Genomic DNA, 27,643 nt, shown 5'->3' on the forward strand with positions numbered 1-27,643 from the left:
TTTTCTTGAATGGAGCAGTAGGTATCTTAATCAATTAGATAGTACTAAATCAAAGTTACCCAAATATAGCACAAAAGAGGAAGCTGCGCTAATAACATTTACCATAATTAAATTTTAGAATCAAATAATCAATTAGACTATTTGTTCTGATGTTAATCGGATTGCATAGTTGATCAAGCCAGAGACACAAGCCAAGATCAAAGCATAATCAAAAGTTATTAGTCATATCCAAGTGCTAATCCTACACTCATTTGGTTAAAACCAATTTGGCCAGCCAAAGAGGCTAAACACATAAGGATGTATAACTCATATGCATTGCAAAACAGATCTCTAAATGACATGCTAAATCATATGCTGATTTCAGCATATGCTAATAAGACCTAATGAAGTTTTCTTCTAATAAAAAATGAAGGTTCAAGCCGGTGGATCATGTCAGGAAACTACTTCAAAACAGCCAAAAATCGACCAACAATCAAAATAGAAGATTACCGGTGTTGAACACAGCTCGCATAAGAGCGAAACCAAGAGACCATCCTTAGTAGTTCAAATTCGCAGTCTTAGGATCTGTTCACAAAGAGTTGAGAAAACACATGTAGATTAAGTATTTAAGAAAACATACCTGGGTCGGATTTTAAGACGGTGAAAACCGATGGGCTATGGCCCATGTTCCGGCCAAAGAGCCCATGACCTAATTCTATTTGGAAAAGGTTTGGAATTACTAGCCTTATTTAGAAAAAGGATTTGAAGCTGAAATTCTATTTGGATTTGGCTTTGTAAGAAGGAAAAAAACACAAACTCCATAAATAGAATGGCTTGAGAGAATTATTGAATTGCTCATTAGTATTGTTTTTCTTGAGAGAGCTTCAACAGCCTGATGGATTTTCTGCGTTTACCTTTGAATTTCGGTACGATAGCGTCATCTTATAATATCAGTCAGACCACAATAGAGCGTTTTAGCTCTTCTGTGACCTCCCAAACAAATTTAAATGGCTTGCTGGAAATATTGGCGTCAGCGTCAGAGTTTGAACAGCTGCCAATACGACCAGGTGAAGAAGAATCGATGAAAAAGTTGATTCATCATCTTCCATTCTCTTTTGAGAATCCGAACTACACAGATCCTCATGTAAAAGCTAATGCTCTTTTACAAGCCCATTTGTGTAGGCGAATGGTGGTTGGAAATCTTGTATTTGACCAGCGAGAGGTGATTCTTTCCGCTACTAGATTGGTTCAAGCAATGGTTGATGTTATTTCCAGTAACGGTTGGCTTAGTCTAACACTTCTAACGATGGAGGTATGCCAGATGGTGACACAGGGGTTATTGCATCGTAACTCGATGCTTCTCCAGCTTCCTTACTTTACAGAGGAATTGGTTAACAAGTGCCAACAAAATCGTATAGAGACGGTGTTTGATTTAGCGGAGATGGAAGATGATGACAAGTGTAAGCTATTGCATATGTCGGATGTGCAGGTTCGGCATATTGCCCGTTGCTGTAACCAGTTTCCAATCATTCATTTGAAGTATAATGTGGTGGGAAGTCATAATGTGAGTGTGCAGGTAACCCTTTTGCGAGATACAGAAGTTGGACCTGTTATTGCACCTCGATATCCCGGAACGAAAGAGGAGGAAGGATGGTGGCTTGTTATTGGGGATACAGAGAGCAACCAATTACTGGCCATTAAGAGAGTTACTCTCCAAAGGAAATCTAAAGTCAAGCTGGATTTTGCTGCCCCTGCTGAAGCTGGAACAAGGAACTACACACTCTATTTCAAGTGCGATTCTTATAAGGGTTGTGACCAGCAATACAACTTTACTCTTTGATGTTATGGATTTGATGTAGCTTTTTTCTGACTTCACTTTCAATTCTGCAATTGCTTTTATATACTTTCAATTCTTCACACTACTCAACTTGGATATGAGTTCACCTTTGTTGGTATATTTTCTAAAATTACGCACTCAATTTCATGTCTTGGTTATGAAATTCACGATTAAAACTAAACATCTCTGGTTATATTTTCCTTTTTTTTTTTCTTCATGAATTGAGCCCTGTTCTATTTTATCCTCATGGGAAAAAACTTTAAATCAAATACTATTATAAAACAATATAACGTGAATGTCCACTACGAAGTTACTACATAACCATCTCCATTATAAAGATAAACATAACCTCTCTAACTTTCAATTTTATAATCATTATACTTGTAACTTTCACTTTCATAACCTCCCCATTATATTCATGTTAATGTCATGTTTATGAATAACTTTTTGTATATCTCTATGTTACACTATAAATAGAGGCATAAGACTTCATATTGTATACGCTTGAAGATTTGATGAACACTTGAAAAAAAGAAAAAGATCTTATGTTATTCCTTTTGTCTTATATTGTTCTTGCTTCTTCTTTATATTGTTTTTTTTGTTCTTTAGTTTTACAATAAATATCTATATAAGAAAAAATTAGTTTCGATGAAAGATGTACACAACATATAGTCAATTGTTTTCAACATTTTTGAGATTTAATGTTAAAATAAATTAATAATAAAAATCTAAAGGTTAAACCCTAAAGTAGAAATTTTAGGTCTGTATTTTTATAATAATGCATTCATCTTTGTTTAGGCTCTTGACCTATAGTTAATTTATAAGTTAAGATGAGAACTCTTTTTCTTTTTTTGGTTAAGATGAGAATTTTATTAATTAAATTAGGGCTTAATGATAAAAAAGATAAAAGAAAAAAAAATTCATGTGCGTAAGCATCACGCTTTCTTCCCAAAACTCTTATATAAGCCTTTCTTCCCTGTTGAAGCGTCTCACTATCTTTTCTCTTTCTACAAAAAAAACTCTCTGTTAAGAAACACAGCATACGTACGGTTACAATGTCTAGCGCTGAGCCTGAACACGAGCACAGAGAAGAGGAAGAAGCCGCCGGAGCCGATGACGAAGATACCGGAGCTCAGGTTGCGCCGATTGTCAGGCTCGAGGAAGTTGCCGTAACTACTGGCGAAGAGAACGAAGATGCTATCCTCGATTTGTAATTGATTTCACTGATAATCGTGTTTGTTTTTTTCGATCTGCTTCGATTTCTAGGAATGATGAATAACTTTAATACTTGTGGATTTGTCGTTACAGGAAAGCGAAGCTTTATCGATTTGACAAAGAGGGAAATCAGTGGAAAGAGAGAGGTGCTGGTACTGTTAAGCTTTTGAAGCATAAGGAAACTGGAAAAGTTCGTCTTCTTATGCGTCAATCTAAGACTCTTAAGATCTGTGCCAATCATCTAGGTTTGTTTACAGTTCGATTTTGACTTTTACTTGCATGATTGAAGTTTATTTTATTCAATTATGTGTTTCATTTGATTCGGGATCTGAGATTTGGACTCTGATTCGGTGCAATGCAGTTATTCCGACGATGACAGTTCAGGAACATGCTGGAAACGAGAAGTCCTGTGTGTGGCATGCCGCAGATTTTGCTGATGGTGAATTGAAGGATGAATTTTTCTGTATTAGATTTGCATCGTTAGAGAGTAAGAATTTCTGAATCTGCTGGTTCGGTTAAATTTTTACTAGATTCTAGGGTCTTGTTTGATAGATGAAAGCTTTCAATTAGCTCAAATCTGCAATTTCCTTTTGTTGTGATTGCCTTTGCCCCGTAATTTCTAGTCATTATAATGGCTCCTTTCCTACCTATGATTATAACATTAGATTTTTTGTTTGGAGAACATTTCATTCTCTACTGAATGCTGTAATGGGCGCACGTATCTTAGTTGTAGATTTCTGAAGTATTCAGATGATCAGATCAATTGAGTATAGAAGCTCACCAGTTAATTACACTTCTGTTGTGTGCATATGATTTATTTCGTTTTGATTGTTCATAAACTATTAGTCTAGTTGAAACTACCATTTACTCCACTCTGGAAGATTGAATGTAGTGACAATCATAAGATTAGATCTTCAGGTCTGAGGTGTAAAATTCTGCAATTCATCTACTTGAGCGTAATTGGGATGCAAAGGTGTTCCAGTAGTTTTGGCTTATGAGGCTATGATTGTTGTTTGGATTGGGTGATGGATCAAGGCAACAATATAGTACCACCAAATTATGTTTTGGGTGGTTTGTTGGTGTAATATAGATAACCAACTGTCTCTATAGATTCTGAATTGGGGTGTGTGGGGGAGGGGTAGAAGTGTACTTAGATGCACAGGGTAATTGAATTTCTCCTCTTCAAGCCTAAATAAGTTGTCTATATTAGAACCAATGGCTTGATTTTTCAGATGTTGAAGTTTAATAGAGGTTATTTCATATCCGAGGTACCTATTCTCAACGTGAGATGTTAGTTATGGCTTCAATGGTGTGTATTCCTTATATATATATATATATATATATATATATATAGCAAGTAAGAGTGATCAAGTTAAGATGCCCTAAGTAGTACATCCTTGCCTTTTGAAAATTGAAACAGTGGTTGCAGTTGGAATACTTGGAATAGTAAAATCCTTATTAAGGTTGATTGCTGAAACTAGGGAATTGATGAGTCCATAAATTCTTTTCCAATTATATACTTAAGTGCAGGCTCAAGATTATAGATGTACAACTTTTACTGCTCAAACATTGTGCGCTATGAATAGAGATCATCTAACCTGTGACTTAGGTTGTCACCAGTCTGATCTCTTCCATGCCTTAGGCCCTCCAATACACTAGATCCACGACTTTGCTGATGTGGGAAAAGCAAACCAGACCTTAAACTGATAGGTGACTTCTCTCTGCAAGGGAATAACATGTATATTATAATTGTTTAGTGGCAACATACATATTATCTTATACCTTTTTAATTATTTGGTTGTGTTTTTATTCTCATTACATTAAATTGGTAATACTATCATACGATTAGTACCAATATTATACCTTACTAAGATTTAGGCCAGGTTGGATTAGCTGAGAGGGGAGTGATGGGACAACTGTATGTAAGGTACCCATATTTCTGCCTTCTGCTGTAGTTCAGAAATTCCCAAATTCCTGAAATAATGTTATTCCAGGCCTCACAGGTTTTGAATCTAAAACATTAGACTGCAAACCAGATGTACCGCTAGAAGGCAAAACCACAACCTCAGTCCACAGAAACCCATTAAAAATGCCCCCATTTATGGTTCTCCAAACCGGGAACTGCCAATGACCTAAGTGATTGATATTTTATTAATAAGTTGTTGAGAACCTTTTGGTCATATCCTCTTGATTGAGGTCCGTGTAGTGTTGAGAGAACTGATCTTGGACTTCTCTCCAGAATCTTAGGTACTGCTAAAAGGAATCATGGTTAATACTGCATGCTTGGTTACCTACTTGAGAGTGATTGCTCTTTAGGGACTTTGAGGACTGGTGCGTTATAAATTATCAGCTAGCACTATTGGATTATAAGGCGTGGAATTAAACCTGGCCGGGTATGAAAGCCGGAAGGTGATCTTTCAATTACCAGGTCCTTTAGGACTCCTGAACTGTCTTCATTGCAATTTTCACTCGGCATGTTGGAGTTAGTTACACTTTCAAGGGATTAGAAAATATCCCATGATTGGGGATAAGTCAAACACTGGATGAGACTTGAGAGGGCCCCTGGAAGTGATTCTGAGGATGTTGTAGATTAATAGTGTGTATGATCATGTCCCCGATTCTTTTATTTTGCTGCCTGTGTTTATTTTTTTTTTCTCCTCAGCAAAAATGATGCCTTAGTGTAATGTTTTTTTTCTTAGATTGCAAGACCTTCATGGAGACTTTCCAAGAGGTTGCTGAATCACAAACGAAGAAAGAGGAAAATGTGGATGCATCTAATGCTGCTGGCCTACTTGAGAAGTTGAGTGTCGAAGATAAGAAACCACAAGAGAAGAGCGAGGAAAAAACTGAAGAGAAAGTTAAGGAAGACGACGTCAAAGAAGAGAAGCCTTCTGATAATGCAGAGAAAAAGGAAGAGACTGCTTCAGCCTGAGAGACGTATGTCATGTACACCAAATGTAGTTGGTGAGGTTTGTACCACCTCCATTTTTGCCAACCAAATTTGGGTGTAGTCTGGTCAAGTGCAAGAGGGGTGTTTACTTCTTGGTGTTGCTTTGGGGCGGGGTCGTCTGGGGGGGGGGGAGGTTGTTATTTGTTTGTCCATCTCTGAGGTGTTTCAACATCTTGGGGAAACTCAGGTTGAGGTCGGGTCTTGTTCTTTGATTGAAGTATTGTGTTGGTCTATTGTAAGTCTTGGTATTATATACCCAACTGTACGTTGTTTACGTAAGGCCTCTTTTTGAGGCTGTTCTTTCTTCGTGTCCTTGGTTCCATATAATTCAATTCATTACTTATTTGGGGAAATTAAGCCACTGCTAGGCTGATGCATTCTATGTTTGTGTTTCTATGAATGTGACTTCTTTTTTTAAAATTTTAAAGATGGCATGATAAGAGAAACGTGCTCTCTTTTGGTCTCATCAGTTTAGTCTTGTGAAGGAAATCACTCTATTCATAATGATATATAGACACAAGTTGCTGCTCTTAGTACCGTAGTGTGATCAGACTGCTGTATTTTGGGTTTCTTGGAACTTTGATTTGAAGGGGTTCTCTAGATATTTGGTTTACTTTCAAAGTACACATTTAAGAGTGGATGTGTCTCAAACTGCTTAGGTTCACTAGGTCACAAGCTACTGAGCTCGTATGTGGAATCCTCAATGAAACAAGTTGTGAGTGTTTTCGTTGTTGTTGCTTAGTTTATGTAGTCATTCATAGTGAGATAATGGAACTTCCTCTTCTGATTTATGCGAAGAGAAAACAAGATGTTTGTAGTAATTACTGAATATATAACTTTTCTGTGTAGCTATTTTTTTAGTGATAGGCAATGTTAATGAGCTGCATATAGTTATTGGTTTTATTCAATATTTATATCTTGTTGATATGATCTAATACGCCTTTAATAATATCAGTATTTAAACAACTCCTGGTTCGTCAAGAAAGCTAAATTAACATTTTATATTACTCCTACTTCCTAGGCTCGAGTTCTACGTATCTTATAGTAGGTCATAAGTCATAACAGTAATATAACCTTCACCAATAAGACAGATCGGTGAAGGTTTTTTTATCGTTATGACCTAATTATAAGATTCTAATATGATTATAAATTTGAAGTTAAACCTCTTCCTCTTATGTTATTTACCCACTTAAATATTAGACTAAAATGATACTTGAAAATAAAGTTGTACAATTATATAGTAATTCCGATCATTAAGCCATAACATTCGTCCTGTATTGGGTACCTTGAAATACTTGAAGCAAAAAAAAAACTGACCACATCTCCAAGAAACCACTATCTTGTTCTTCACTCAATTTTCCCCATCTTTTCGAATCTTAACTAATTGTCTTCTTTTTTGTTTTGTACACGCACATAAATATTTTTTCTTCATCTTCCCTGTAACAATTTTCTCAATACTAAAACATGGACAATGCAAATGGCACTTCTTGTATCCAAAACTCACATTCTTCTTCCGTTATCGCGAGCCCTGACGCAAACTTAGGGCGCCATTTAGCCCGAAGGTTAGTTGAAATTGGCGTTGAGGATGTTTTCTCAGTGCCAGGTGATTTCAACCTCACACTTCTTGACCACCTCATTGCTGAGCCAAGGCTTAAGAATGTTGGTTGTTGCAATGAGCTTAATGCTGGATATGCTGCTGATGGGTACGCAAGATCTCGAGGCGTTGGTGCGTGTGTTGTCACGTTCACTGTGGGTGGGCTTAGTGTGATCAATGCTATTGCTGGTGCTTATAGTGAGAATCTTCCTATTATCTGCATTGTTGGAGGTCCTAATACTAATGACTATGGAACTAATAGAATACTTCACCATACTATCGGGTTACCTGATTTCAGCCAAGAACTAAGATGTTTTCAGACTGTTACATGTTATCAGGTAAGTTAAGTTCTACTTTTGGATTCAGAATTCGAAGTCATACATGTTACTATATACTATGTTAAGATTGATAAGTAAAAATATATATATTTTTTTTTAATACTAGTCAAGTAAAAGCGAACGAAAGGAGTAGTACATTTTTTAGATAAACAAACTTTATTTCTAAGAAGTTGAATATTTTATATCCAAATTCACACTGAAATGAAGTACTTTGACCCATATTCTCCGAACTATGTAGTTGATGCTTATATCCAAGGAAAAATTCTACTCCTATTTCTTTCCCCCATTAATACAATGTAAAAAGTTCCCTACATATCCAACTTATTGTATGTTTCTATGTGTTAGGCTGTGATAAATAACTTGGAGGATGCACATGAACAAATTGATAGAGCAATTTCTACTGCTCTAATTGAAAGAAAGCCAGTATATATTAGTGTCAGTTGCAATTTGCCAGCCACCCCTCATCCAACATTCAGCAGAGATCCCATTCCATTTTTTCTATCACCAAGGTATGTGTTACCTTGTCATCTATTCTTAAAGACTTTGCATAACAGTGGAGGATATAGACCAGCAATAGCTAGTTGACATATCCATCACATGTATAAAAAGCATAACTCATATTGACTTTAGAACTTACTAACAATGGCGGATCAAGACTAGACGCACTGAGTTTGACTATATATGTGTATGAGAAAAGACATCAGCACATATATAAAGAGCAGAATACACTGACTCTAAGTCTTGGATTTGTCGTTGTTGTACGCGAAATGTTCTTTCAATTTACCATTATAACTTACTGACAATGGTAGAGTCAGGATTTTTACTAAGGGGTTCAAAAACACACGAAGAGGTAAAAATAATATGACGGTAATCTTCCCATCGAAGGAGGTCCAAATGAACCCCTCAACCCTACCTGGCGATGAAGTATCAAGACCGGGTGCAGTGGGTTCGCATATATATGCGTGTGTGAAAAGAAATTAGCACATATATAAAGAGAACTTGCTAACTTTAAATCTTGGATTTGCCACTGTTGTATGTGAAACGTTTCATTCAACTTATAATAAGAACTTATTGATACAGGCTAAGTAGCAAGAAGGGGTTGGAAGCTGCAGTGGATGCAGCTGTGGCCTTTCTAAGCAAGGCAGTAAAACCAGTGATGATTGGAGGGCCAAAGCTAAGAGTAGCTAAAGCTTGTGATGCTTTTGCTGAACTTGCTGATTCTTCTGGTTATGCCATGGCAATGATGCCATCAGCAAAAGGGCTAGTACCAGAAAAACACCCTCACTTCATTGGCACTTACTGGGGTGCAGTAGGCACATCCTATTGCGCGGAAATTGTTGAATCAGCTGATGCTTACTTGTTTGCTGGTCCAGTTTTTAATGATTACAGCTCTGTTGGGTACTCACTTTTGATAAAGAGAGAAAAGGCGTTAATCGTGCAGCCTGATAGAGTTGTTATTGGAAATGGACCAGCATTTGGTTGTGTCCTAATGAAAGATTTCCTCTCTGAACTAGCAAAGAAAGTAAAGAAAAACGAAACTGCTTATGATAACTATCGTCGGATCTTTGTTCCTGAAGGAACTCCTCCAAAACCAGAGGCTAACGAACCTCTAAGAGTCAATGTTCTGTTCCAACATGTACAGAAGATGCTTTCAGCTGATACAGCTGTGATTGCTGAGACAGGGGATTCATGGTTCAATTGCCAGAAGCTTAAGTTACCAGAAGGATGTGGGTATGTGACTAATAAAAGCTTAACAGCCTGGTATCCATTTTATTTTGAGTCATTAGACGGAAAAAGTTCGTGTTGCAGGTATCAATTCCAGATGCAATATGGCTCCATTGGTTGGTCTGTTGGTGCTACCCTGGGATATGCACAATCTGAACCCAAAAAACGTGTCATATCCTTCATCGGTGATGGAAGTTTTCAGGTAAGAAAATGACTTCCGTCATACCAGACACTATTTATTCGTGTGGAGAACTAAACTTTGTATACCAGGTTACTGCACAAGACGTGTCGACAATGATTCGTTGTGACCAAAAGACTATCATTTTCTTGATTAATAATGGTGGTTACACCATTGAGGTTGAAATCCATGATGGGCCATATAATGTCATCAAGAACTGGAACTACACTGGTTTGGTAGATGCAATTCACAATGGTGAAGGCAATTGCTGGACCCAAAAGGTAAGTGTTACTCACTCAACATAGAAATGTTCATCCATACTTCATCGAAAAAACATCGTTTTCAAATTGTTTTAAAACTGGATTGTAGGTAAGGACGGAAGAGGAACTGATAGAGGCAATCGCAACTGCAACTGGAGAGAAGAAAGATTGTTTATGTTTCATTGAAGTTATTGTTCACAAGGATGATACCAGCAAAGAGTTGCTTGAATGGGGATCTAGAGTCTGTTCTGCCAATGGACGTCCACCAAACCCTCAATGAATCTGCTAGTTTGGTTCTTTTTTTTCAAGCACTAATTTCTACTTTTTCAATAACACCAGAGCCATATTAGAATTCTTTTGTTTATACTCAGTTATCAGGAATTAATTACTCCCTCCGTCCCATTTCATGTGGCATCATTTCCTTTTTGGTCAGTCTCAAAAAGAATGTTACATTTCCTTATATAGTAAGTATTTAAAAATATAATTTCTCTTTTTCCCATTTAATTTTCTAATACATTTATGAGGAGAGAAAAAAATGAATTCCTTTTTTTGAAGGGCAATGGATTGAACTTCTTAGAGGTTCAATGTTAGGAATCGACTTATACAATAACTCTCACTGCCTAAACTATTCACTAGTTTTTCAATGATAAATGAAGGCAAAAATTTAACATTACGAACTGTTAAACCTCTAAGATATGTATATATATAGATAACTAGCAGACTGCCATATCAGAGAAGACTCATTGCTCAAAAAATGAACTGGATAAATAAGTATGACCAAGAACAGTGCATTATTTTTCAAGTTTAACAGTCTGTCTCTTCTTCAACTTCACTAAAAGCTAAACACAGTTTTCAGTATGCAGCAAAAAACTGTTAATCCTTCAAAGACAAACAGTCGTAGTCCCAAAGTCAGATTTTCACAACACTATTAGCAGGCCAAAACGCAAACGGATCGAGATGAATCAGTAATTAAGGAGTAAATATCATAAACGTGAGCCAAAAATGGCTCCCACAGTTTCAATACACCTCGGAAAAAGAAATACATTAGGTTTAGGTGCCATTAGCACAATGTAACTACTGAAATTTAACTGCAAACACTGAAAATAAGACAAAAACACAATAACCTAGAGCGACGGAGATATGTCAAAAGCTAAGAATTGCCCAGTACAATTCTACTTGGATCTCTGCCTCATCTTTCGGCGCTTCCTCTTCAATCTCCTCATACGCTTCTTCTTCCACTGAAATGAAAAAAAATGCAACACATATTAATGGCAAAAAAAGAGTAGCATATGTATAGCTTCAACAATGGAGTATGATTCACAATTCGGCAGTAATAGGAGTGCTATCCTGCATCGATATGATTCACAAATCGGTAGTAATGGAAGTGATATTCTACATCGATCGACTTAAAATTCTAGATCCGTCTGTATAAACCTGCAATCTACAAAAGGAAAGGAAGAACGAGATGAAGACGTCTACTTACCTTGGCTCTCATGGTGAATCAGCTACGACGGAAGGCAATCTATTTACTTCCTGGCCGGAGTGAACTTATCGATGAAGAAGAGAAGCTGCACGATGAGAATGAAAGTGAGGACTGGTGGAATATAAAAGGAAACCCTAGAGTGGATATGACTAATGGGCTTTGGGGCAAATCATCCGAGAAATGGGCCCAGCCTCTGTAGGATTTGCACCAAGTAACCATAATATATGCCTTATGTTTGATTTTTAAAGTATTTATTTTTTAGACATTCAATTTATGTTTGTATTCCTACACAAATTCATTGATTTTCTTAAAATAAAAAAACGTATAGGAGTAGTTGAAATTACATGTGGGAATTTTAAACCATTTGTATTTCATGATCAAATGCAAGTTTATTTGATCTCATACATGATAACCAAGAAAAGGGATTGTTTGATCATTAAAATAAAATTCTTTTATATGAAAATATGAATAGGTAATGGAAAAGCCTAACTGCATAATTAATTAAATTTATTAGCTATAACTGTAATCGACATTTTTAATAAAGAAATCGTCACATAAATTAAAAAACCTACTTTCTACTAGTCACCAACTAACTTTCATGCCTTATTGAAATATTATTGTTTATTCAAAATTTTAATGTATAATATTAATAAATTTTCACACAAAAATCTTAATTCCGTCAATCACGTTTTGACAAATAAATAAATAGTAATGTTTTCATAAAAACATATAATAGTTAATCATAATTTTCTTTTGATCATTTGAAGTGCATCAAACTGGAGTTGCCAATGATCACTATGCAACTCCATCGATTCATGATAAATATATATTGATTAATCGTCACTCGAGGTATGATCCAAACCCTATATAGAATTCAACTTTCATTTGCTATTATTGTAGTATTATTAACCTAAAATTTAAATATTTCTTCCCCAAATTCCATTCTTATCTAAACAGGAAAAATTTAACCAACCATTTTAATATTTTGTTCTTTTTCTCAGTTTTCCACATCTTGCAATCTCCGTCTCTCTTTAAACCTATCGTCCTATCCACAACTGACGACTACTTTTATTACGTAATTTTATTATTATTATATTCAGTTAACATAAGCCTACCGAAAAACTCTTTATTTTATTTTTTTTCTGTAGAGAAATAGTAGCTTCAGAAGCAAAATGGGTACTGGTTCATCGAAGAACACAGACAGTAGCTCACATGGCAGCGAAGATAGAGAAGATCATGGAGGAGGACAGCTTTACGTTTCTCTCAAAATGGAGAATTATAAGCTTAAAGGAGAACTTATTCCTCATGTTTATGGCTCCGTTCCATTAATTGGCTCATGGGATTCGTCTAAAGCTGTAATTTCATCGCTCTCACCTTTTTCAGTTTTTCCTTTTGATTTTTGTGATTAATAACTAATGCAGTTTTGTTTTCCATTATCAGCTTCCGATGGAACGGGAATCAACTTCTATGTGGGAACTGAGTTTCGTTGTTCCTCCTAATCACGGTTAGTTGACTATTGTGATTTTGTTAAATTTATGTCTAATTCATGGAATGAAAATCTATGGTAATTTCATTTGCGGATTTGCGGAATAGAGTTATAGGCGGATTACTGGATTAGTATAGTTGACCCGAACTAACTAGGGGTTGGGAAGTAGTTGATTGATTGATTTTTATTTGTATAGAGACATTGGACTTTAAGTTCCTTTTGAAGCCAAAGTACAATCATGAGCCTTATATAGTGGAGGAAGGTCCAAACCGTGTACTTATTGCTGGAACGTTACAAGGGGATGGGCGTTCAGCCTCGTTTATGCTCGAAAAGGAAGAGATTATTGAATATAGAGTGTTTGTTAAAGCAGACAGAGTTTCACCCTTTGACCTTGCGGCTAGTTGGAGAGCCTTTCAGGAAAATCGCAGGCTTTCTACTGTTCGAGGAGTACCAGATGTTAGCATAAATTCGACACCAGCAATTGGTGCGGAGGTAAGATGTTGCTATTGTTTGACTGCTTGTAAATGCTGCTTTGTAACCATGGTGCTAGATGCCTGTGATTACTGTCTTACTATATTGTTGGATGATCTCTCCATGTGAATGAGTGTTTGTTTAACATGCTGGAGCTCAGAAGCTTTGTGCTCACATTTGGTGCAAATGTGGTAAACTATACTATTACAGGCTATTGCATCAACATATATCGTACATTTAAACTTTAAAGGGATATAATTTGCTCTTCTTTTGGAGTAAAATGAGGTTGCAGATTTTGATATTGAAGATGTTTTAATTTGAATAAGGACGTTTAGCCTATGATTTTTATTAGTATATGTGTAGTTTTGAGGAAACTATTGACTTCTATTTTTCTTATCGGGTGCTCCTAGTTTTTCTGCTTCTGTCTATTGGTCAAATTATTCTTGTTTTTAGCTTCTTCAGATGTCTGTATATGGATTTGCTTACCAGGGTTGTTTCTATAGATTTTGGCAGTTGGATATGTTTTTCGTATGTGCCTTACTTATATTAATTATATTTTAAACATTTTTTCTCGACAGCATGGCTCTTCGGCAAGTCTAGAGCTTGATCTTGAACATTATGTCGTCCCCGCTCCAGCAACATCTGCACCGGTTTATGCTGCTAACTTGACAGAAACTCCTAGGTCTCTAACACGTAAAGGGGTATTTTCTGGGACAGATGGCACTATCATTCCAAGGCCTTCCTCAAAAGATGGTCACACTTCAAATGATCGGTCTGCTACCATAAAGGTTCTCGTGGTGCCTTTTGACTTGAGGTCTAGTTTGACTATAGGACTTGAGTTTTTGTCTATCTTTATCCCCTTTTAATCAAAACAAAATAAATCTCCAAAGTGCGCTTGAGATTAAAAGTTCTACTAATTCTCTGACCTTTTTTTTTTGGGATAAATGTTTCACTGTAATGCATTCCCATAACTTAAGAGAAATAGGCATTAGCATTTTTGTAATACATGATAATGATCATTATTTTACTCAAAATCAAAAAGCTATTCAACTCTGGTACTTGTATTATATACTAATCTTTTTAATCCTCCAGCTAAAGATCTTGTATAGTAAGCATCTTTGACACTCATATAACCAATCATTGAGGCTATTTAATTTTTTATCCGATATTATGCACAGAAGGTATTACATTCGCTGGAAACATGCATGTTATGTGACTAGTGTTCTCCCTAATTAATTTACCAACCTTATGCTTTTATTTATTCTACATATATTACCATGTTCTTTCAAATTGTACCTCATTGGTTAAGAGCCTCAGTTGATTCACATGATGCCGTCTTTTTATCATGCAGCAGATGGAAGTAATTGTCCCGGATCCAACTAGAGTCCCCTCAGGGTCTGGTACGGTTGAATCCAAGTCCATGGGTGCGTTCTCGTCTTTGCAAAAGCAAGATAGTTACAGGGGAATCCTTGTAGATAGGGGTGTGGGATCTCCAAGACTAGTCAAATCACCCAGTACAACCAGTTTTACTCTTGATCTCAAGCCTGATTCAGATGCCAAGGTGTGTAGAAATCTAATGTTTCCGTTGTGATGAATATTGTCATAAAATATTGTTGTATCTTGGTTTATGCATCTGATGTATCATTCTTTTAAATTGTTTAGAATGTGATGCCAGCTGCTGCAGGAGCAGTTGCAGCTGGAGCTGTAGCTGATCAGATGCTTGGGCCAAAGGAAGACATGCATCTAGCAATCGTTCTGGTATTTTTTCTTTTATGATGAAGAACTGATAAGCACATTAGTTTTGGTGTAAGCTTGTCAACTTTGATGCTGATGCTGTGCTCTCAGATTGACTTTCCTATGTTTGGAATAGTATCTTATGCAACGAATGATCTTTAGGATTTGCTTATGCTTCTTGCAGGTTGGCTTGCCAGCTCGTGGAAAAACTTTTACTGCCGCTAAGCTTACTAGGTATCTTCGATGGTTAGGTCATGACACCAAGCACTTCAATGTTGGGAAGGTAAATTGTAGCACTTATTTCTTCAATGTCTTCCTAAATTTGCAAATGTTAGGAAACTAACCAACCTTTTTTCTTTGACAGTATCGACGACTCAAGCACGGAAGTAATCAGGTAGTTTAAATTCCTGATTGAACTGTTTTTCTAAATATCTACAGTCAAATAGAACTGCCGTCTCATGTATAGAAAAACAGAAAAAAAGAACTGTTATCTTTATTTTATAGAAAATATGTTAAACTGAGAATTCACTTGCCAAGACATCATTTAAGGTTCATTATCTGGTGGCCTTTTGGTTTAGGTGGTATGATTTTATTTTGCAGATGACATCTAAAACATTTGACACTTTGGGTTGTCCATTTCAGCAAAATACTACCACTTCTTTCATACTGATATTACAATAAGTATCGTATCAAAGATCTAAAAGTGGTTTCAATCCTCTGTGTTCTGAAGAGACAAAGTTTATAGTCCTTGGACACTTTTATATAGAAGCATACACCATGAAATGGAGAAAATGATAAAAATGACAAAACTGGTCCTTTATCTTTGGTAGTAGGTTCGAAGTAGTTCCTTAAGTATCAACTGTAACATAAAAACTACACTACTTGTTGGAGCTTCTCCTCCTAGGATCTGTAAGTTTGTATTAATTGAAATACAATCTGTGAATCTTCATTTTCTTGTGTATCTTGTTGACGCAGACTGCTGATTTCTTCCGAGCTGACAATCCAGAAGGCTTGGAGGCTCGCAATGAGGTAAACTCTATCAGAATAGGTATTGTGTACTGTCTGTTTGCTAGAATCCTGAAATCATCTTAATTAGATTGAACATGAGGCAGGGTTCAGGTGGGTATACTGAATGCTATGCCAGTAACGACTCACCATAGTGCTCCTTCCCTCGCCCTTCCCATTCATATGTCTTGCCCTTCCTACTCCCTGCCCCATTTGGGCCTCCAGCCTCCATACATAAGATTTTGACACCTGCCTGTTATTATAACTCAGCTAATATGCATGTTTGGATTGGAGGCTGTGGGGTTCAGCAAGGCTTTACTTCAATCCCAAACTGATAATTAGTTCACATTATTTTCTAAACAGTGTCATTCTATCGTGAATTTGTGTACAGTTGTAATTATTATGTACATACATTAGTTAGCAGTGTCGGATAACCTCACTTGAAGCAATGGGGAATTTTAGAGGAAAGAGGCAAGACCAGGAAGGTCAGAGGGTGAGCATTAAGAAGGGCAGCACATTCCGCTGTTGAAATGGAGATGTAGGCTCCACGTAATGTAGTCAGAGGAGGTCTTTGTCTTCCCTTTCCTTGTCTATTTGTCAGCATATATTGAAATGGGGGTTAATTATCAGTTTGATATTGGGAAAGAGAGGGATGGGTGAAGATTGAGAGGTTCAGTCATAACCTGTAGCAATAACGACTTTTTCCCCTTTGTTTTTTGTCTTCTGTGCGGAAATTACGCTTCTCCTATTTTCTCTCAATTATTAGTTCTATTTCCCGAAAAGAACCATTATGAGTGTCAGTCTTGTTATTCTGTATCTTGAGAGACTGAGAGATGAATGAAAGAGAGGGGAGGGGTGTCCTGTGGTGTTTGTGATCTGTTTTAGGAGAAATGAGGAAAACAATGAAGGAAGAGCCAGGGTCTGTTTTGGGAGGTAAGGGTGTGAAACCTAAGTTCTGGTGGCTCACTTGAATCAAAACCTTAGAAGAATTACCATTACTTGCATAAAAAATATGGAACACCTATCCCTGACCCCCAAAATGCAAGGTAAAAAAATCCTGTCACTGGCCTGTTCCACATTTATATCTACATTCTCTATTCGATTATGGGCAGGTCCTTCATTGCTCTGCCTTAACATCCCTAATCTTAGTAGCCCCTCCTGGCCTCCCAGAGAAAAGAACATAGGGATAGGGCTTCTGTCATATCACATGCATGTGAATTTTGCAATTTGTATCAATATTCTCCATTGCCGGTTCAGCACCCATTAATTGATTGCCAGTTCAGCACCCATTAATTGGACATTTGACCATTCACTTTTAGGAAAAATTGATTAATATTATATCTAGTTTGTAAGAGTTTTGTAGAAATGAGCAAGTTGCTTTCTCATATTGCTGTAGAAGTTACTTTCTAGGATTTTGGGGTTTAGATATGGATGGCCATAGGCCCATTTATTGACAGTATAACTTGTCATTTTTAAAGAAATTTCTATTGTTGTTATTCTTGTAGCCATGTAGGAGTTTATTATTGCATTGTCCCTAGGGCTAATGGGTAGAAAACTTTGAGTTGTAGTGCATCATCAATCTCTCTTGTAGTTTCATTGGACTTAATTTATTCGTTGAATTGACTTTCTTCTTTTCACATAGTTTTAATACATCACATGCTACTAGGTAGCTGCCCTTGCAATGGAAGACATGATTGCTTGGATGCAAGAGGGTGGTCAGGTAAGTCTTCTGTAATTTTCATGGAACAATACCTGTTTCTGAGTTTTCTAACTATATCCATTACTGAATGCAGGTAGGAATTTTCGATGCCACAAATAGCTCAAGGAAAAGAAGGAATATGCTTATGCAGATGGCTGAGGGAAAATGCAAGGTGAATCCTTATTGATGGACGTCTAGTATGTTACTGCTCTTAGTTTCCTTCGTAAGATTTTTTTCCGAAGGCTTTGGTCTAGTGGTAAGAATGAGCGCTGTATAGGTTACACACACATCACAGATAAAAACCTGATATTTAAGCGGAGAAGGATTGAAGGGCAGACAGGCAACCTGTTGAATTTCGAACCACGACCCTCTAAGATTTCTCGGTTATCACAAAATAAATGAGCTGTAAGATGTGTATTATTCTCATCTATGTAGGTGCAGTTGCAGGATTTGAGTTAAGTTCTTTAATAATAGTTAATATTTACAAATAGTGGTTTCATCTAATACTATACCTTATTTTGTTTCCATGAGTTGGGTGTGGGAGTTGAGATAACATCGAAGTCCGTATAGCGATTAAGTCAACGTGCCCTTATTACTCTTTTTGGAGTGGCGGTTGCATGATACTGCATTTGTTGGTTGAAAAACTCACAGAGAACTATTACATATGAATCAAACTAAAAGGCTGTGTTTTTAGTTTCTCAGCACTTAAAAATTGCAGCATCTACGAAGTCACTCCAACTTGTGTTTATAGTTTCTTAGCACTTCAAAAATTGCAGCATCACCCGCTAATGTATCTCAGTGCTTTAATGTGTCTAAGTAGTTTCTTTTAACAGATTTGTCCTTTCTTTCTTTTTTAATTCATTCTTCATGTTTATGTTCTACTGGTTGTAGACAAGCCAAAAGAGAAGTGTACATTTTATGATGATACTTGTTGGTGGATTTTGTGGATCCATGTGCAGAAGCCTAAGTTGTTTATCTGCTCTTCGTTCTCATTCTTGAATTCTGTGATGCTTTGCATGCAGATAATTTTTTTGGAAACCCTCTGTAATGATCCTAAACTAATTGAAAGAAACATACGCCTCAAAGTTCAACAAAGTCCAGACTATGCTGAAGAGTATGATAATTTGCTGTATCTTTTGGTGTTTCTCATATTAGTTAGAAAAGAATTTACATAGTTGGCATTGTTAATTTGTTATACAGGCCAGATTTTGAAGCTGGATACAGGGACTTCAAGAATCGCCTTGATAATTATGAAAAAGTAATATTATTTATCATAGTTATTATGGTTGTTTTTGTCATATTTATTTATGAAAGCTTAACATCATATTATGTAATGTTTGTCATTTTCTTTTCTCCAAGGTTTATGAGCCAGTAGAGGAAGGTTCTTATATTAAAATGATTGATATGGTCAGTGGTCATGGAGGACAAATACAAGTAAGTGACCTTTCTTTGATTTGTTACGTGTGTTGTTTATTTGAGGACACTTCAAAAGGTCAATGTAAGCATTGGTAGCAACTAGCAAATATTGCATTTTATGTTCAAGGAATTAATTCCAAGGTGGACTTTATTTAAACTTCTTGATTTCTTCATGATGATTTTGTGTTATTCCACCGACAGTGAGCCACCTATGAGGCTTGTCTCAAGTGGTAGGCTGTGCCTCGGAAGGGTTTTTAGATTTTAGGTTTCATACTTTTAACAAGCGTTACTTCTTTGCCTCATCGGGCTAACTTTGTGCTTAGCGGTTTGACTTCAACAGCCTTGTACCTCTAACTCTTCCTAAAAGTTGGTTCATAACCTCAAAATACCCTATTAGTGAAGTTATATTTCTTCTGACTTCTTTAAGATTTCATCGCATTTAACTTCAGTGAGAGCTATATATCTTTTGGCGGTCTGAAGACATTGACAGTGAAGGACTCTGGTATAAAATTGTTTTATATGCTTTTTACAGGCTGACAACCTTTTCAGTACCAATTTCATTTTCATATGGGTCGAATTTTAGGAGTTGGAGAAAAGATGTAATCTATGTAGCAAACGATGTTTAGATTGGCTTCAGTAAGAATTCGAAAGCTAGTGACAGTGGATTGTTCAGATAATTAAATAGGAAAGAGAGGTGGGAGCAATCAGAACAGGCTACAGGACCTTCTATTTCTTTCTTAATATGCCTATGCAGCAGCGTTCAAATTTGTCAATCTTTTAGGCTGGTCTTGTTTGAGTTACTAGTTGGTAGCATCTCCAGTTAAGTATGAAGTGAGGCTTGTATAAACTTATTAATGACTCATTTGCAAAATTGATGGAAGTTTGTGCCACTGTCAAGATTCTTCTAGTTTTATCCTAATTACTCGTGTAAGATCAAGAGATGTGTGTTCTTGTATAATATATTACTCCCTCTGATCACTTTTACATGCCCACTATTCCAGAAATAGTTTTTCATTTTTACTTGTCATTTTTAACTTGTCAATTTCCAAGACCTAACACAAAACATCAATTAATAGGGATAGTGTGGCAAAATAGTCATCTCAATCATTGTTTTCTTAGTGTGATTGGCAAGTCCAAATTTGACAAGTAAAAGTGAACGGAGGAGTACTTTCATCAAAATTTGATAGGCGGCTAGACTTGGCTGCAACCATAGACTAAGTTTCTGTGCAATTCAATTCAGATTTCCAAGGGAGGAATGGATCCTACCAGATTAGTCTCTTGAAATTATTAATTCAGCTTCAGATTCTTTAATTAATTAGTTATATTTGTGCAGGTAAATAATATTAGTGGCTATCTTCCTGGGAGGATTGTCTTCTTCTTGGTAAGTTACTGCTCATCCTACTAAGTGTTTTTTTTTTCCAATAGACTACTGTGTCTTTGAGGCATCTCCTGAATTATATGGAATAATGTAGCAAGAAATGAAGGAATTGCTTCTATTTCTCGTAATGCCTGACTCCATAAAATAGATACAAAAGAAAGACAGAAGTAGCAAAGACTGAATAAACTCACGTCCACAGATGGTTACTGTTAAGCTGTGTTATGAAAAGCAAAAAATGCAAAAAAAACTACAGTTTGTTGGGGTTTTAAGTGCAAAGCTGAAATAAAGCGTGACTGTATGAATAAAGAAATTGAACTTTTGTTACAATAATATGAAATATCAATTATTTAGTGTCGCCTCTTCAGAAGAGGCTCATTGGCAAGGGAAAGCATGCCTTAGAACCTTGATGACAATATTGAAGTACACATTAAGCAAGGCAAAGCGCTCAATACGTTTTGAGCCTCGCTTCAGGGCTTAAGTGCTCCTTTGATGACACTGCTATTAAGAAAATGAACTTTGGGCCTAAAAGTTATCTCATGAGGTGAAAATTTCTCAAGACCATATAAGGAGACAACAATCCGTTCTCTTAACCAATGTGTAAGTCTTAACAGTTACCACCTTAGTGTAGTCTGATCTGTTCTTAGGGTTTCAAGCAAAAGAGAGACTGAAAAGCAGAGTTTGGTAGCAGAGTCAGTATTCTTGCTACTGGATGATATCACTACTGGTACACACTGGTAAATGGAAGAATTCCATGCTGTACAGAACATGTCCTCTTTACTGGTGTTCCCTTTATCATTTGAATGTATAACAAAGACCTGGCACATTCTTGTGATGGGGCTTCTCATTTTGCATAAGAGTGATTTTCACATTTGTCATGGCCCTCCACTTATCCCAGAAAAGTAAGGAAAGAAAGATAACTGGTCAAACTCACTAGCATTCATTGCAAGATGGCAATTTGATTGATCTAGACATTTTATCTTTTATTTTGCTCCTCTCATTTGCTCTTAAATTTTGTTGGAAGTGCCCATCAGATTGATATGATATGCAGGTCAATACACATCTCACACCCCGTCCAATTTTGCTAACAAGGCATGGAGAGAGTTTGTACAATGTTAGAGGCAGAATTGGTGGTGACACGGCGATAAGGTTTCTATCCTCTAAACACCTTGAAGATGATATATATAATGTCAGAGGCAGAATGTGTGTGTGTGTGTGTGGACATTTTATAATCCATCCAATACTGCCCAAGACACCATTTTTTTGAACATCAACGGAGCTTCAAATTTTTTAACTTATAAGGAGTAACTTGTATTTAGCTACTTCAGTTGGCTAGATTGTCATTGCTGAAACTGTAGCTTAATAAGTAGTTGGCCTCCTGCCTAGTTACTTAAAAGTTACAAGCTAGGTGCCCTATTATTAACATGTACAAAACAGATAAAGATCTAGACTTAAGAGACTTGTCTCCATTCATCATTACATATTTCTATTTGCTGGGAACAACAAGAAAGGAATATAGATTACGGAAAGGGGTATCTTAAAGACATAGTTGAATAAATACATCTCTTTTTTCTGCAGAAGCTTGAGTGTCTCCATGTCCAGGAACCATAATATGTTACATCCATGATTTTTAGAATTATGAAAAGCCTAAGAAATCCTGCTGGTATGGGTCCTTCAAGGACTTGCATGCTGAAAAGCAATTGATAACTTTCTTTGGATTTATTGCATGTGTCCAGTGAGTTTACCACTACGACTGTGATGGAGGCTTTCTTACTCCATAAACAATTGTTTCCTTTTGAGGTGATAGTGATACACAAATTTGTCATAGTGGAAGGGGAGCCTTGAAGCAACGGTGAAGTTGTCTCCGTGTCACCTATAGATCATGGGTTCGATCTGTGAAAGCAGCCACTAATGCTTGCATTTGTTGCATTAGGGTAGGCTTTGTGCACCGGGCTGCCCTAAAAAAATTTATCACATGGCATGGAGCATTCGTGGCCTCTTCAGATTCTTTTAGTGATACAAAAACTTATCATAGGACATGGAACCTTAATGGGTTCTTCAGATTTTACTTGTATTTTAGAATTGGTATTTACTTGTGTAGTTTGAAGTTATAAAAGGTTTGCCCTCCAGGGTATAAAAGTTGCTCGATTGATATTTTCTTCTGCTATTTGTATGGATTGGATGATAAACTTCTGATGAAATATTCACTTAGTTTGTATATGCTGTGATTTGGTTATTGTTAATCAAGTAGTGAAATCTTTACTCTATTCTCTAGATGTATCCTTTTTGACTGACAAATTTCTTTAACAGTGAAACGGGGGAGCTCTATGCAAAGAAGCTTGCCAATTTTGTTGAAAAACGACTGAAAAATGAAAAGGCCGCTTCTGTAAGTTCTACCTATTGATGCTTCAATTGTATAATTTTTTTCTCTTTTCTTTTCCAACTTCCACTAGTGCTTTTATTGAAATAGATACAAATGGGAACTGACCTACAGCATCTGATTGAGCTATCACTGGGTGAGTTGGGGAAGGCTGGGAGAAAGATTGGGCTTAAAGCAATAGTGGAAAAGTATTCTTTTATTATGTTACTGTCAACGTATCAAGAAAATCTAGTTCTTCAATTTTAATGACTAATCTAGTTCTTCATTTTGAAACCTGTTCTGAATCACTTTGTGTTCTCTGGCTAAAGAAGAAAGCTTCCTTTATCGTTGATGTAAGCACTTCCTTTTCTAATCATTGATGAAAGCACTTCCTTTTTCCTGATAACTACATCTCAATAAATAAATAAGTTAATAAAAGAAAAAGAACTGAAGTTCCCTGCTTTGGATAGTAATCTGTGCCAGGAGCAGGGAACATTTGATCTTTCCCCAAAGGCGAGCAACCATTTTCTATTTTCTTTTTTGGCCTGATATTTTCAACCGGAAAATTCGCTCTCTAGAAGAAGCATGATCGCAGGTTTCTCTGATATTCGTAACTTCCTACTCATGTTTAGATTAATTAGCAAACTGCGAATCTCAGATGTAATTTTGAAGTAAAAGGATCTAAATGCAGTACTTACACTTACTATCATCTCTTACACAAACTTGAAGCAGGATTAATGGTTGCTAAAAATCACAAAGCAAAAGTGCATGAACCATTAGCAGCCAACTTTTTCAGCTTATACGGGATGCACCACTTCCAGAATTTAAAAAAAATTAGTATCAGCTAAGCTAGGCCTAATTAGTAGGACAGATGTCAAACTTTTATACTGATCTTAAGATTTAAGGAATCCCTATATGGAAAATGTGGTTCCCTAGCAGCTTAATACACCTGTTTGCATAAAAAGATCCACGTTCTCCTCAAAAAGGAAATCAAGAAATAATAAATAAATTTAGGTACTGTTCACTTTTAGTGGGGGTTGGGAGGAGATGATTTAAAAGAATTGGATTTGCAGTCTTGCAACTGATCTTTGGGGATGTGCGATGTGGTAATATCTCAAATTTCTTGCTTTCGAAGAATTAAAAGCTTACTTTTTTTTTAATAACATAATGCGCATGAAAAAAAAAATCATCTTAATCATGCATATAAAGAGTACTTTTTAAAAAATGTATGCACATATAAAGAGTTTATGGTCTCTAAGAGTTATTAAGCTTAAAAGTTTCTTTTTTTCTAATATTTCTCCTCGAAAAGGGCCCTGTTTAAGTACCTTGATGGTTTGTTAGGCTTTCAGCATGTACTGCTGACTCAGCACAGATCATTAATAGTTGAAGATAGCTGGTAGTGCTTACTCTGCACAACTTATTCTATATATGCTAGAGAATGTTGTATAAAATGCTCTATTATATATTCTGTGACTTAGATATGGACCAGCACACTGCAAAGAACAATTTTGACGGCTAGTCCGATTGCTGGGTTTCCCAAGGTTAGCTTGTTGAACCATTGTGTGTTTGTTTGTTTTAAATCATTTCTTTAACTCTCCTGAAGTATGGTTCTTCCTTTTCCCTCATTCCATTTTCAGATACAATGGCGGGCCCTTGATGAAATAAATGCTGGTGTATGTGACGGGATGACTTATGAAGAAATAAAGAAAAATATGCCCGAAGAATATGAGTATGCTATAACTCTTCTTTACCTTTCGCAATGCAAGCTTATCCATTTGTTTGTGATCTTGTAGGATTTTATCCAAGTAGAATTTCTGTGGTGTTTATAGGAACAGTCAGCAAACTATGAACACATACTGAAGGGAAAATATGCGTCATCAGCTACAGAAAAGTGATATTACTAAGACAGAGAATTGACCAGAGTCTGTTTGGTGTCTAATTAATGAGCTTAATTTGATTAGTTGCCTCAGTGGCATAGTTCTTTCTTTTTTCAGTATCTATCTGTAAGTCAGTTACCAGATAAAAAATCTGAGAAGATCTGAAGGCATTTATTCTAGTTGATAAGGATCTGAATCAACGGGTGTTGGAAATCAACTGGATTGAACTGCTTTGAAATGTAGTTAGAGTTGGCAAAGGTCTTCTGTGATGGCAAGACCAACTGGATTGAACTGCTTTGAAATGTAGTTAGAGTTGGCAAAGGTCTTCCGTGATGGCAAGACCATCATCTTTCCTAGTTTGGGAGTAATTCGTTGAACAACTGATGAAAGACTCATGTATGGAGTAAAGACATCTCCATGGAAATCATGAGATTTTTCTGCTTCATTATTTTCTAACTGGCTGTGTGATTTAATCTTTCTGTTCGCATGTTTCCATAGTAGTGTGTTGCTTAATTGTGAGAAGAAATGAATCCACCATTCTCCTGTAGTGAATACACTAATGAACAACTTTGTATTCTTTTTTTAAAAATATCAATTGGTTAGAGTCAAATTGCTTGTTACTTATTTATACATACAGGTCACGCAAAAAGGACAAGCTGAGGTATAGATACCCGAGAGGCGAATCTTATCTTGATGTCATACAAAGGTTTGTTATTTAACCCTTTAAACTGAAAGGTTTGTTACTGTCTATACATTAAATCTAGAATCCTTCATTTTTCTCATTTTGTTCTAATTAACATTCAACATGTTGCAGGTTGGAGCCGGTGATTATCGAGCTTGAAAGACAAAGAGCACCAGTGGTGGTGGTATCTCACCAGGTTGGTAAATGTTGCTGAAGCATCAAAATATCTCGCTTTTCCATGCCAATAAAGCATGTGCATGACTTCAAATTCTCTCTTTCTAAATTTTCTTGTAGGCCGTATTGAGGGCTTTGTATGCTTATTTTGCTGATAGGCCTTTGAGTGAAATTCCACACATAGAGGTAATTACTTGATCTTTGAGGATCATTATATTATACTTCATCAAAAAAAAATCATTATATTATATTCCACAATGAATGAAGATACATATCTATTGTGCTAATTTGATAGTGAACATATCTTCTAGACATGAAAATGATACTTATCTTCTTTGGGCAAGCTGCGGAGTTACTTTTTCTTTCTTTCAATCCATCTATCTTGCTTGAATTGGTTGGTTAAGTTGCTGAAAGAAACGAAGTTCATTAAGGCTCCTCTATGACACCCTGGTTTAAATAAGGGTAGATAAGGCAGTGACATGACTCGAAAAAAAGAGGTTGAGCATACAACTTCCATTATCGGTGTTATCTTTTGGGTTGTTTAGTAATGAAGAAAAATATTCTAGGAAAATGTTTTCTAAAAAGCAAATCATTTCCTGGCAACAGAATACCAATGAAAATAAAGAGGGAGAAAACAACTTTACTCGCTTATGTATATCTCTGATAGTTCGTTTGGAATAGTTTTAAAATTTTCGGGAGTGTTGGATAGTGAAACAGTTTCTTCTGGAAAATGATTTCCGGAAAATATATTTTCTGAGAAATGTTTCCGTTCATACCAAAAACACCCATTACTCATCATTTAATCAGGAAAATGGTCTTGAAGTTGGAAGTGTTGCTGATCATATATAGGCAGGCTTAATGCATAACAGTCCCTTAAACTTGCGAATAAATTTCATTTAAACACCGGAACTACAGCTTGTTCAATGAAATTTAGTGTCTGGAAGACGAGGCAAAGTTTTGTAGTGGCTATAGCCGTATAGGTGATAGTTTCAGCATTTATGCTTTGTGCAATTTTATGTGGTGAACTTTGAACAAATCGAAAGATCCATTTATTGTACCCTTTTCCTTGTTAAACTTGCAGATGCCACTTCACACAATCATAGAGATACAAATGGGGGTTACAGGAGTACAGGAGAAGAGATACAAACTGATGTAGGTCATTGCAACTTGACTTTCTAATACGTATATGCAGCAATAATTTATTTTTTTTAGAAAAATACGTATATGCAGCAATTCTCTCATTCAAATTGTAACAACTGATACCAAAAAAATTGTATATCGACGAGTGTTTGACATTAAAGTGTATCAATTTGAAGGCTTCATCTTCTTCTTCTTCTTATGTTGCACTCTCCGATCCCTTCTTCTCTCCTTTTTTTAGTCTCTTAATTTCTTTGTGATTTCGTGAAGGATTCTTACTATGGTCTTTTTGAAGATGATAAATTTAAATATCTACTTCCCCCTTCTCCAAATTCACATAGATATGTTAAGTGTCATAAGTAGCAAGATTAAATTTATTTTCAACTTTGCCTATAATCCTACTATTGAATCTTGAAGTTATCTATGTTTCTTACTTCTTAATTAGCCAAAAGCAAAAACTGATCTATGTTTTATGTTCAATGCATTGACACTATAAAGAAATGGTAAACTATCAGGTTAAGTTTACCTATAATAACACTACATATCAATTATAATATAATTATCTAGAGATGTAATATAGTGACAACTTGCTAAACTTAGTTAACTAGCACTTGCATCAAATCAATATGAGGATTTTACAAGATGGGATAGTACGACTCGTAAAAATAC

The 27,643-nt window shown here is 36.1% G+C and overlaps 4 protein-coding genes and 2 long non-coding RNA genes across 10 annotated transcripts; 5 read left to right on the top strand and 1 right to left on the bottom strand.

The window, feature by feature from the left end:
- The first annotated feature begins 874 nt into the window (after window positions 1-874).
- LOC107022513 (DExH-box ATP-dependent RNA helicase DExH12-like) lies at window positions 875-1,819 on the top strand. Its single transcript, XM_027917979.1, has one exon. The coding sequence runs from the start codon at window positions 875-877 to the stop codon at window positions 1,817-1,819; it is 945 nt and encodes a 314-aa protein (XP_027773780.1).
- A 979-nt stretch (window positions 1,820-2,798) lies between these two features.
- LOC107023763 (ran-binding protein 1 homolog a-like) lies at window positions 2,799-6,377 on the top strand. Its single transcript, XM_015224560.2, has 4 exons — window positions 2,799-3,026; window positions 3,125-3,276; window positions 3,393-3,518; window positions 5,731-6,377. The coding sequence occupies exons 1-4, from the start codon at window positions 2,872-2,874 to the stop codon at window positions 5,961-5,963; spliced, it is 666 nt and encodes a 221-aa protein (XP_015080046.1). The 5' UTR covers window positions 2,799-2,871; the 3' UTR covers window positions 5,964-6,377.
- Window positions 6,378-7,251: 874 nt separating this feature from the next.
- LOC107022972 (pyruvate decarboxylase 2) lies at window positions 7,252-10,560 on the top strand. 2 transcript variants are annotated; one of them, XM_027917392.1, is made up of 6 exons: window positions 7,252-7,913; window positions 8,259-8,422; window positions 8,994-9,644; window positions 9,723-9,840; window positions 9,909-10,097; window positions 10,186-10,560. In XM_027917392.1, the coding sequence occupies exons 1-6, from the start codon at window positions 7,446-7,448 to the stop codon at window positions 10,354-10,356; spliced, it is 1,761 nt and encodes a 586-aa protein (XP_027773193.1). In that variant the 5' UTR covers window positions 7,252-7,445; the 3' UTR covers window positions 10,357-10,560. The 2 variants fall into 2 exon arrangements, with proteins under 2 accessions (XP_027773193.1, XP_015079015.1); XM_015223529.2 differs by having other exon boundaries at window positions 8,994-9,840.
- A 475-nt stretch (window positions 10,561-11,035) lies between these two features.
- Window positions 11,036-11,797, bottom strand: LOC107021250. The gene is made up of 2 exons (XR_001457012.2): window positions 11,560-11,797; window positions 11,036-11,314 (listed from the first exon to the last, which is right to left on the bottom strand). It is a non-coding gene; the product is annotated as an uncharacterized LOC107021250 (long non-coding RNA).
- Window positions 11,798-12,595: 798 nt separating this feature from the next.
- Window positions 12,596-27,176, top strand: LOC107023158 (6-phosphofructo-2-kinase/fructose-2,6-bisphosphatase). Of its 4 annotated transcripts, none has more exons than XM_015223746.2 (23): window positions 12,607-12,914; window positions 13,000-13,063; window positions 13,242-13,537; window positions 14,095-14,304; window positions 14,868-15,077; window positions 15,179-15,274; window positions 15,435-15,533; window positions 15,615-15,644; window positions 16,226-16,279; window positions 17,922-17,975; window positions 18,049-18,126; window positions 18,977-19,068; window positions 19,155-19,212; window positions 19,314-19,388; window positions 20,704-20,751; window positions 21,797-21,894; window positions 23,056-23,131; window positions 24,583-24,645; window positions 24,742-24,833; window positions 25,619-25,687; window positions 25,796-25,859; window positions 25,958-26,023; window positions 26,919-27,176. In XM_015223746.2, exons 1-23 carry the CDS (start codon window positions 12,732-12,734, stop codon window positions 26,991-26,993), a joined length of 2,250 nt encoding a protein of 749 aa, XP_015079232.1. In that variant the 5' UTR covers window positions 12,607-12,731; the 3' UTR covers window positions 26,994-27,176. The 4 variants fall into 4 exon arrangements, with proteins under 4 accessions (XP_015079234.1, XP_015079235.1, XP_015079232.1 ...); XM_015223747.2 differs by having other exon boundaries at window positions 12,624-12,914; window positions 14,871-15,077; XM_015223748.2 differs by lacking the exons at window positions 24,583-24,645; window positions 24,742-24,833; window positions 25,619-25,687; ... (1 more) ...; window positions 25,958-26,023; window positions 26,919-27,176 and adding an exon at window positions 23,216-23,449 and having other exon boundaries at window positions 12,596-12,914.
- LOC107023159 lies at window positions 24,840-25,533 on the top strand. The gene is made up of 2 exons (XR_001457175.1): window positions 24,840-25,239; window positions 25,304-25,533. It is a non-coding gene; the product is annotated as an uncharacterized LOC107023159 (long non-coding RNA).
- Window positions 27,177-27,643: the final 467 nt, after the last annotated feature.

Source organism: Solanum pennellii, chromosome 6 (genome assembly GCF_001406875.1).
Source record: "Solanum pennellii chromosome 6, SPENNV200".
Lineage (NCBI taxonomy): Eukaryota > Viridiplantae > Streptophyta > Magnoliopsida > Solanales > Solanaceae > Solanum > Solanum pennellii.

Excerpts from the sequence above, each read along its gene's own strand:
- LOC107023763 (XM_015224560.2), top strand. The coding sequence starts at position 2,872 with ATGTCTAGCGCTGAGCCTGAACACGAGCACAGAGAAGAGGAAGAAGCC. Across the intron at positions 3,027-3,124 it reads GAAGATGCTATCCTCGATTT|GAAAGCGAAGCTTTATCGAT; the intron begins GTAATTGATTTC and ends TTGTCGTTACAG. Across the intron at positions 3,277-3,392 it reads GATCTGTGCCAATCATCTAG|TTATTCCGACGATGACAGTT; the intron begins GTTTGTTTACAG and ends GGTGCAATGCAG.
- LOC107022513 (XM_027917979.1), top strand. The coding sequence starts at position 875 with ATGGATTTTCTGCGTTTACCTTTGAATTTCGGTACGATAGCGTCATCT.
- LOC107023158 (XM_015223746.2), top strand. The coding sequence starts at position 12,732 with ATGGGTACTGGTTCATCGAAGAACACAGACAGTAGCTCACATGGCAGC. Across the intron at positions 23,132-24,582 it reads AAAATGAAAAGGCCGCTTCT|ATATGGACCAGCACACTGCA; the intron begins GTAAGTTCTACC and ends TCTGTGACTTAG. Across the intron at positions 24,834-25,618 it reads AATATGCCCGAAGAATATGA|GTCACGCAAAAAGGACAAGC; the intron begins GTATGCTATAAC and ends TTATACATACAG.
- LOC107022972 (XM_015223529.2), top strand. The coding sequence starts at position 7,446 with ATGGACAATGCAAATGGCACTTCTTGTATCCAAAACTCACATTCTTCT. Across the intron at positions 7,914-8,258 it reads AGACTGTTACATGTTATCAG|GCTGTGATAAATAACTTGGA; the intron begins GTAAGTTAAGTT and ends TCTATGTGTTAG. Across the intron at positions 10,098-10,185 it reads GCAATTGCTGGACCCAAAAG|GTAAGGACGGAAGAGGAACT; the intron begins GTAAGTGTTACT and ends ACTGGATTGTAG.